The sequence below is a fragment of the Oncorhynchus nerka genome, linkage group LG9a (genome assembly GCF_034236695.1).
Source record: "Oncorhynchus nerka isolate Pitt River linkage group LG9a, Oner_Uvic_2.0, whole genome shotgun sequence".
In the NCBI taxonomy this organism is placed as follows: domain Eukaryota; kingdom Metazoa; phylum Chordata; class Actinopteri; order Salmoniformes; family Salmonidae; genus Oncorhynchus; species Oncorhynchus nerka.
Window position 1 is genome coordinate 10,616,311 of NC_088404.1, and position 10,118 is coordinate 10,626,428.

Here is a 10,118-nt window from a genome sequence, read left to right on the forward strand (position 1 = left end):
TATGCCAAGGAGCATTGTGGCTGTTCTGGCTCGTGGTGGACCAACAGCCTATTATTAAGACGCTTTATGTTGGGGTTTCCTTTATCTTGGCAGCTACCTGTATATTTACATTGCTGTTGTGGAATGTGTTTCCCTTGTTTTTATCCCGACCTGATGAAACCTAATAATTAGTCCTTTCTTAGAGTCAGTGGCGGCTGGTGACATTTTGTTTGATGTGGTTGATGTTGCTTTCCATTTTTTTTCAACGTCAGCCATTTACAATGAACCTGTCCTCCAATTTCTCCCACCGCCAGCCTCCTCTGCTTTGAGTTTTAAAGAGTCGAGGACAAAACAGACCGATGAATGGCTGAAAGCAGTGTTTGGCCTTCCTTTCTCCTCTGACCACAGAACGTCAACTCTCCTTTTCAGTTTTCCCACAATCCTACATGTTGAATCATCCCCATCCGTTCGACACCCGTCAGGTGATCTGTTGCACACTGTCAACGTTCCTTATTGTGTTGTCTTGCCCTAAAGTAGTTCATTCATTCAACAGAAATAGAATGACTAGAATTCATTCAACAGAAATAGAATGACTAGAATTCATTCAACAGAAATAGAATGACTAGATTCTAGGATTCATTCCACAGCATCCTCTGAAGACATTTCTGCCTGGTCTCGTTGTCCGGGACTTAAACCTGGGTCCAGCGACTGTCAACCCAACACCTCAGCCATTACACCAAGAGATCCAGTTTTTTTTTCCTGGATCAAAACGGGACTTAGGTGATGGGCATGGTGGGGGGGGTTGGGGGGGAATGGCTATTTATGGCATTTTGACAGAGATACAGTCTCATTTCTTGCAATTCTACACATTCTGCCTGGGTTTATGCTATCTGAGTGACTCGAACGTCATAACAAATAAATGAGGGCCTCATGCCATGACAAAAATACTCCTGAATGCATAATTTTTTGGAACTTTAAATTCTCCCTGACTGTCTAGCTTTTATTTCGGTGTTTGTTAGTTCTCAAATAAAATCTTAGTTAAAAAATATATAGATGTATTATCTTTTCAACATACTTTATATCTGGATAAAGCTATTTTAAGTTTACACTGAAAACGTTTTCACATCCCGAAAATGATTAGTTTGGACATAGGCGGTCTGAAAAGAAAATGATGCGGCCCGCCCAAGACTTTCCTCTGCAGACAAAACCCTGAGATCCGGACCTCTGGACAAGGTCGCTAAGTATTCACTGTCATTCCACAGCATCCTCTGAAGACTGCAGACATTTTTGCCTGGCCTCGGCGTCCTCGTTGATGGTGACCTTCTTGTTCCTTTTGGGGTCAATCCAGGAGTTACGTATGACCGCGTTGTTGGGCAGCGGGTCGGCCTCTATGATGCTCACCACCCTCTTCTTCATCTTACTCTTCAGAACCTTAAGATAAGATCAGATAAGATAAGATAATATAACAGAAGATAAGACAACAGAAGATAAAATAAGATAACTGAAGATAGGATAGACAACAGAAGATAAGATAACAGAAGATAAGACAACAGAAGATAAAATAAGATAACTGAAGATAGGATAGACAACAGAAGATAAGATATGATAAGATAACAGATGATAAGACAACAGAAGATAAAATAAGATAACTGAAGATAGGATAGACAACAGAAGATAAGATATGATAAGATAACAGATGATAAGACAGCATAAGATAAGATAACAGAAAATAAGATAGTATCAGATAAGATAACATAAGACAAGATACCAGAAGATTAAGAAAAGATACCAGAAGATCAAATAAGATATTCATTTATTGCACCATGCAATAGATGAACAATATCTACACCAAACAAATACACAATAAAAACACGACAAAATACACACACTACACACTACCCACTAAACACTACACACTGAAAGCATCGTCAACAGGCTGTAATCTGGGCTATGGTGTGTGTGTGTGTGTGTGTGTGTGTGTGTGTGTGTGTGTGTGTGTGTGTGTGTGTGTGTGTGTGTGTGTGTGTGCGTGCGTGCGTGCGTGCGTGCGTGCGTGTATGTGCTTTTGTTTGTGTATGTGGCAGAAGTGGGTGGGCAAACCTTCTGGAACTTCTGCCTGGTGAAGGCGTAGAGAAGCGGATGGAAGATGGTCGTCCCGTATGCCATGACCAGGAAGCCCAACCGCAGCTTGACCGTGAAGTCGCTAGGGCCTACGGTCAAGATGACCGTGTTGAGAGCGGTTATGGGAGTCCAGCAGAGCAGGAAGGTCGACACGATGAGCATCGACATCCTGAAGACTCGTTTCTGGCGTTCTCGTCGCTCCCGGTGGCGTTTAACCGCTCGTCTCAACGCAATGATGAGGGAGACGGAGGTCCGCATGCCCATCGGGGGGAGAGCACGGCCGCTGGGCTCGGATGGCTCCATGGCCCCGTCCGTGGCCTGTGACGTCATAACCGTCATGGAGGGACCTTTTTTCCTCCTGGCCTTCTTCTTCTGCGACGCTGTGTGAAAGCGTGTCCCAATGCGGATGTTGAGCGCCTGGAGGATCTTGGAATAGGTGACGAGCATCACAACAGCAGTGAAGAAGAAGATGGGGATCTGGACCAGTAGGTGATAGTAGAGTCCTAACTCTGTGTAGTATTGGTTGGTGTGGGCCACTGTGACTACATCCGCTAGAGTCTGGTTCAGCTCCGACTGGCCTGGGGCGAAGAACCCCACCTCCATGAAAGGCACCAGGAAACTGAGGAACGACAGCACCCAAATGGTGGCCAGCAGAGCCAGGGCTCGGCCCATCGTTAGGACTCTATTCGCCGGTTTCACAGAGATGTCGTACCGGTCCAGGGTAATGGCGAGTACGTTGGCTGCCGTGCCGACACTAGCGAACGACACGCAGGCCTCGTGGAAGCAACAAACCAAGGCTGTATCCCCCTCCAGAGACAACAACAACACCACCATGGTCAGTGGGATGCAGCAGACACACACCAACACATCCAGGACGTGAAGGTTCATGGTGACGATGTTGGAGACCGAGGAGATCAGGTTGGACTTCATGCAGTACAGGGCCAGCACGGTGAGGTTGGAGCTCAGGCCCAGCACGATCTCCAGCATCAGGAAGCCGGTCAGGGACACCTGAGTGAATGAATGAATGAATGAATACTTTATAGTCCCGTATAGGAATTTGTCTGGCAACAATACAGGAATTACTGTTAAAAATCTTTCTTAAATAAACATTTCTCCAAAGATCATGATTTTATTCCAGGTGTAATCTGGTAAACTATCCAGATATCACGTAAATACGGCACATATCACATGACCTACTTCAGACAGACTGTAGGTGTACCTGGAAGGAGATGGGGTAGGGGTAGGGCGTGGCTGGAGCACTGGTTCTGCTGATGGGCTCGGCTGCGTTGTCGGTGACGGTGACGTTGCTCATGGTGCCTTCTTCTCTCTCCAGAGGGGGAAGGATATGCATTATCCTGTAGAGAGGGGAGGGAGAGGGGAGGGGAGGGAGAGGGGAGAGAGAGGGATAGAGAGAGAGGGGAGAGAGAGGGGGGGAGAGAGAGGGATAGAAAGAGAGAGGGGAGGGAGAGGGGGGAGAGAGAGGGATAGAGGGGGGAGGGGAGAGAGAGGGATATAGGGGGAGAGGGGGAAGGAAGAGGGGGAGGGAGAGGGGGAGAGATAGGGATAGAGAGAGGGGGAGGGAGGGGCAGAGAGAGAGAAGGAGAAATGTAGATGGAGGAAGAGATGAAGAGAGAGAGAGAGAGAGAGAGAGAGAGAGAGAGAGAGAGGTGAGAGAGAGACAGAGAGGAAAGGGGAAGGAGAGAACGAGTGGGACATAGAGAAGGAGAAAGAAAGTGAAAGAGGGAGTGTTTGTGAGGAGAGGAGGAGACAGTAAGGGGTTTGATTAGAAGGTACACCTTACAGAAGCTCATCTGAATCTCAAACACTGCTTCCTTGCAACTGGGACATCCGATTCTATGACACAGAATGAATAAATCATTTTATGAGTGAAATCAAATAATAAGGAAACCTTTTCTTGGTTTAAATTAAAAATCAAAAACGCTGAGAGCGTGCCAGAAATTTTAAAAGCAGAATATAGTTCTAATTTGTGCAGCGCATTGATAATGAAATACACTGAGTATACAAAACATTAGGAACACCTGCTCTTACCATGACAGACTGACCAGGTGAATCAGGTGAAAGTTCAGATCCCTTATTGATGTCACTTGTTCCATCCACTTCATAAGTGGAGATGAAGGGGAGGAGACGGGTTAGCCATTGGTATGGGGAGGCTCTAAGCTGACATATAGAAGTGTTTTAAGACGTTTGTACTATGGGTCATTTCTCTATTTGTTTTGGAATGTTAGGACCCCTTAAGGTATACATAAAAAAAAAAAATATATATATATATATATTATTATTTGATAAAATATAGAATTTGGCCTTTACTACTATAGCCCAGAGAAACGCATTGAATAATAGATTCAGGAATGGCAACAACAACAAAAAATATCTCGTAAGGAATGAAGTTTTGAAGTAGCTGTCCTATATCTAGAAGTAGCTGTCCTATATCTAGAAGTAGCTGTCCTATATCTAGAAGTAGCTGTCCTATATCTAGAAGTAGCTGTCCTATATCTAGAAGTAGCTGTCCTATATCTAGAAGACATAAGGAAGCTCAGGAAATATTGTTTGTATTTTTTCAACAATCAAGAATGGTCCACCACCCAAAGGTCATCCAGCCAACTTGACACAACTGTGGGAAGCATTGGACTCAACATGGGTCAGTGTGGTATTTAACCTTTAGTTAACTAGGCAAGTCAGTTAAAGAACACATTTTTATTTACAATGACGGCCTACCCCGGCCCAACCTGGACGACGCTGGGCCAATTGTGTGCCACCCTATGGGGCTCCCAATCACAGCCAGTGGTGATACAGCCTGGAATCGAACCAGAGTCTGTAGTGACACCTCTAGCACTGAGATGCAGTGCCTTAGACCGCTATACCACTCGGGAGCCCATGCGCATATGTTTAACATAGTCCCGGAAGAGAATCAACTGTCCAGGCATCGCAAGCGCCATGCTCAGGGCGGCAAGGTACCCTAGTGGTTAGAGCGTTGGACTAGTAACCGGAAGGTTGCAAGTTCAAATCCCCGAGCTGACAAGGTACAAAACTGTCATTCTGCCCCTGAACAGGCAGTTAACCCACTGTTCATAGGCCATCATTGAAAATAAGAATTTGTTCTTAACTGACTTGCCTAGTTAAATAAAGGTAAAATATATATTTTTTAAATGCTCTACTAACTGAGCTACAGAGGACCATGCTCTACCAACTGAGCTACAGAGGACCATGCTCTACCAACTGAGCTACAGAGGACCATGCTCTACCAACTGAGCTACAGAGGACCATGTTCTACCAACTGAGCTACAGAGGACCATGCTCTACCAACTGAGCTACAGAAGACCATGCTCTACCAACTGAGCTACAGAGGACCATGCTCTACCAACTGAGCTACAGAGGGACCAACTGCTCTACAGAGGACCACCAACTGAGCTACAGAGGACCATGCTCTACCAACTGAGCTACAGAGGACCATGCTCTACCAACTGAGCTACAGAGGACCATGCTCTACCAACTGAGCTACAGAGGACCATGCTCTACCAACTGAGCTACAGAGGACCATGTTCTACCAACTGAGCTACAGAGGACCATGTTTTACCAACTGAGCTACAGAGAACCATGCTCTACCAACTGAGCTACAGAGGACCATGCTCTACCAACTGAGCTACAGAGGACCATGCTCTACCAACTGAGCTACAGAGGTCCCGTGCTCTACGAACTGAGCTACAGAGAACCATGCTCTACCAACTGAGCTACAGAGGACCATGCTCTACCAACTGAGCTACAGAGGACCACATTGGCAAGCAACTACAGTCTATTCTACTGATGTCAAGGCCGTCTAGATTGTGGCACCCCTATGGGGTAATGCACTACACAGGGAATAGGGTGAAATTTGAAGGATGTGGACATAATAGTGATTTTCCTTCAAACAGGTTTTTTCTGCTGCTTCAGGCTCAATCCGACTTCAGGTTCTGAAAGATAAAGCCTGGAGCACCAGGCAGAAAAAGCTCATTTATTTTCAGAGACTTCACAATAGCAGCAGCAGGGGAACTGGTAATAGCAATAGCAGTGGCTTACGGCAGTCTGAGAATTATATGTGATATAATTATTGTCAACATAAAATAGTCATGTAATCATAAATATAAAAATAATATAAATAACTGACCACCTCTCCCCCTTTTAGCTCTGAGTGACAGCTACTTTATTGAAGAAAATGTACTTTCATATCTGTAATATGTGGTTGTCCCATCTAGATATCTTAAGATGAATAAACTAACTAAGTCGCTCTGGATAAGAGCATCTACTGAATGACAAATTTTGAATTTGAAAAATGTAAGGTTTTATACCAATTTTCTGTAAAAAATGGCCTCTAAAATATACACTATATACAAAAGTTTGTGGACACCCCTTCAGATTAGTGTCTTCGGCTATTTCAGCCACACACGTTGCTGACAGGTGTATAAAATCGAGCACACAGCCATGCAATATCCATAGACAGTAGAATGCCCTTACTGAAGAGCTGAGTGACTTTCAACGTGGCACTGTCATAGGATGCCACCTTTCCAACAAGTAGTTTGTCAAAAAAATTGCCCTGCTATAGCTGCCCAGGTCACCTGTAGTGCTGTCATCGTGAAGTGGAAACGTCTAGGAGCAACAACGGCTCAGCTGCGAAGTGGTAGGCCACACAGGCTCAGAATGGGACCGCCGAGTGTTGAAGCGCCTAGCACATAAAAATTGTCCTCGGTTAGAGCATTCTTTACCGAGTTCCAAACTGCCTCTGGAAGCAACGTCAGCTCAAGAACTGTTCATCGGGAGCTTCATGAAATGGGTTTCCATGGCCGAGGAGCCACACACAAGCCTAGATCACCATGCGCCTCACCAAGTGTCAGCTAGAGTGATATAAAGCTCGCTGCCATTAGACTCTGTGGCAGTGGAAACTAATTCTCTGGAGTGATGAATCACGTTTCACCATCTGGCAGTCCGACGGATGAATCTGGGTTTGGCGGATGCCAGGAAGACGCTACCCGTCTGAATGCATAGTGCCAACTGTAACGTTTGGTGGAGGAGGAATAATGGTCTGGGGCTGATTTTTCGTGGTTCGGGCTAGGCCCCTTAGTTCCAGTGAAGGGAAATCTTAACGCTACATCATACAATGACATTTTAGACAATTCTGTGGTTCCGACTTTGTGGCAACCCCCGTGCACAAAGCAAGGTCCAAACAGAAATTATTTGTCGAGATCGGTGTGGAAGAACTTGACTGGCCTGCACAGAGCCCTGACCTTAACCCCATCGAACACCTTTGGGATGAACAGGAACTAACATCAGTGCCCGATCTCACTAATGCTCTTGTGGCTGAATGGAAGCAAGTCCCTGCAGCAATGTTCCAACATCTAGTGGAAAGCCTTCCCAGAAACATGGAGACTGTTATAGCAGCAATGTTCCAACATCTAGTGGAAAGCCTTCCCAGAAACATGGAGACTGTTATAGCAGCAATGTTCCAACATCTAGTGGAAAGCCTTCCCAGAAACATGGAGACTGTTCTAGATTTAGGACTGAGATATTCGACGAGCAGTCTGTACAGATACTTTTGGTCATGTAGTGTATGTAAACAGACCACATATGTAAAACATGTAATATTATAAAGCTGAGAGTGCTATTATATTGATATAATATTTACTAGGTAAGTCAGTTAAGAACAAATTCTTAATTACAATGACGTGCCTATCCCGGCCAAACGCTGAGCCAGTCAGGGATCGAACCAGGGTCTGTAGTGACACCTCTAGCACTGAGATGAAGTGCCTTTGACGGCTGCACCACTCAGGAGCCAGTATATGATACAATATTCGCACTTGTTGCGTTTACAACTTGTCTAAGTCTATCTACAGATTTGTCTAAGTCTATCTACAGATTTGTCTAAATCTATCTACAGATTAGAGCCAGTCTATCTACAGATTAGAGCCAGTGTATCTACAGATTAGAGCCAGTCTATTGACTCTTTGAATGGAATGTTGGTTTCTATGCCGCACCCTGTCGATGGTTGAGATGCTAACCGTATGGATGTTTTCAAAGACATCGTTGTCTTCTATAATGGTCCTTTGTATTTCCCTGAGTCTCATGGCATTGTTTGCTCGGACCATGGTGCAAATAGCCTCCTCCAGTTGAGGTGTGAAAAGGCGTCCTCTGCCACCGGTTTGAGGTAATCTTGCAGTTCTATGTGGGGAAATACAGTGATGCATCGCACACTTTCACATTGACAAAAACTATGCGAACACACATTTTACTGTAAAACATACAGGTTGGTGCATGTAAGGTGCAGCATGTATCTGTATAGAGTATATTTCTGTATGCTGTGAAATACAAGTGGACTACTGTAATATGAAGCATTGTAGGAAGTATACAGTATACTGCTTATATACAGTAACAGTGCACTGTACACTGTTCTCTCTTCGAAACTTTTGAACTATTGAGGACACGGTTGATCTACCAATATTCGGCGCACCCTTCGACCCGCCTCAGCCATTGTAAGGCCATGATTGACAACATGGTCTACAATAGTGGCCCTTATGTCATCAGATATGCGCCTTTGTCCTCTTCTGCCTCTTCCTCTGTTTTGCCTTCCACCACGCATCCTTGCTTCTCTTCTTCCTCCTCTTGGCTGTTGACGCTGTTATTGGAAAATTGCAACTCTGTGTTGTGGTCTGTCTATATATGCTTGCCAATTGATTCTTCATGAGATGCACCTTTGAGCAATTTAGACAACTGGTTGATTGTTGGTTGAACTAACACTTTACATTCCTTCATGAGAGAGGGTCAATTTCACCTGCACGATTCATCAATTCACGTTTTTGTACAAAAGGTCTAATAGAAATGCGGAAAACTATGCTTGACAGTTTATGACAAACAGTTCAACAATTTTGCATGTAAGGGCTTATGCAAGGAACTAATGCCTAGATGTTTTGAGGGGTAAGACTATTCAACAGAGAACCATCGACTATATTTTGATCAACATGACCTAAGCAATTGATAATGTGGAAAAAAGCTGACACTTGTACATTATCAATTGCAATTTGTTCAAAGGAATAAGAAATTGCTTTAATGATGTGCACAAGTGACTAGATGATTTGGAATTTGTACAAGTAGTGTCAATAATTGCACTTTTGATCTAAGAAATGCACCAAAGCGACTGAGAAAAACTGTAATATACAACATTATTGGGTAACTTTCATTATCACATTGAGTTGTTATGTGAATTCTAATCAGAGGGCGCCATTATGCATTGATTTATTGACAATGTTGTCCGCGTTGAACATTATATAATATATTGACGTCTGTTATTTCTTTGTGTACTGTTCGTATACAGTTCCAAATTAAAATGCCCACCAATGTTGGAACAGTCTAACTTTTTAACAAATCTAAATGGATTTAATTCTACAATGCTGTAGCTGTTCTACATGAAAGATGAGGGTTAGTAGTAGCAATACAGTCCAGAGAGCTGACAACCTCATGCAGCCCCAGTCCCAGAGTTTACTCACCCTTCTCTCCAGCTCTATCTGAGCCCCAGCAAGGCTCCGTAGTCAGGGAGCTCCCCAGCTAGACCCACACAGACAGGCATCCGATTCAGGTATAATGTCACCATGAGATCACCACAGAAGAAGGATCCTCTCTAAGCCTACCAATCAAGACGCTCTGAGCTATCGTCCTGAGAACAAGGATCTTCTACTAACACTGCTCCTCTCCTCTTCACCCACCCAGGGAGTCTGCTATGCACCCAGGGAGTCTGCTATGCACCCAGGGAGGTTGCTATGCACCCAGGGAGGTTGCTATGCACCCAGGGAGTCTGCTATGCACCCAGGGAGGTTGCTATGCACCCAGGGAGGTTGCTATGCACCCAGGGAGTCTGCTATGTTTCCAGGGAATGTAGATGTAGAACGGTAGACTGTAGAATCCAACGGTAGACTGTAGAATCCAACGGTAGACTGTAGAATCTAATGGTAGACTGTAGAATCCAATGGCAGACTGTA

The 10,118-nt window shown here is 44.6% G+C and overlaps 1 protein-coding gene across 1 annotated transcript in view; it reads right to left on the reverse strand.

Annotated features, from left to right (window-relative positions):
- Window positions 1-792: 792 nt before the first annotated feature.
- LOC115127849 (G-protein coupled receptor 22-like) overlaps window positions 793-10,118 on the reverse strand; it is a 20,242-nt gene continuing 10,916 nt past the window's right edge. The window contains exons 2-5 of the mRNA XM_065022297.1: window positions 9,630-10,118; window positions 3,320-3,455; window positions 2,080-3,108; window positions 793-1,410 (exon numbers count right to left, since the gene is read on the reverse strand). The exon at window positions 9,630-10,118 is cut by the window's right edge and continues 817 nt beyond it. Of these exons, the coding sequence (XP_064878369.1) occupies window positions 1,231-1,410; window positions 2,080-3,108; window positions 3,320-3,451 (1,341 nt within the window). The 5' untranslated portion in view covers window positions 3,452-3,455; window positions 9,630-10,118 and the 3' untranslated portion in view covers window positions 793-1,230. The remainder of the gene's footprint in view (window positions 1,411-2,079; window positions 3,109-3,319; window positions 3,456-9,629) is intronic.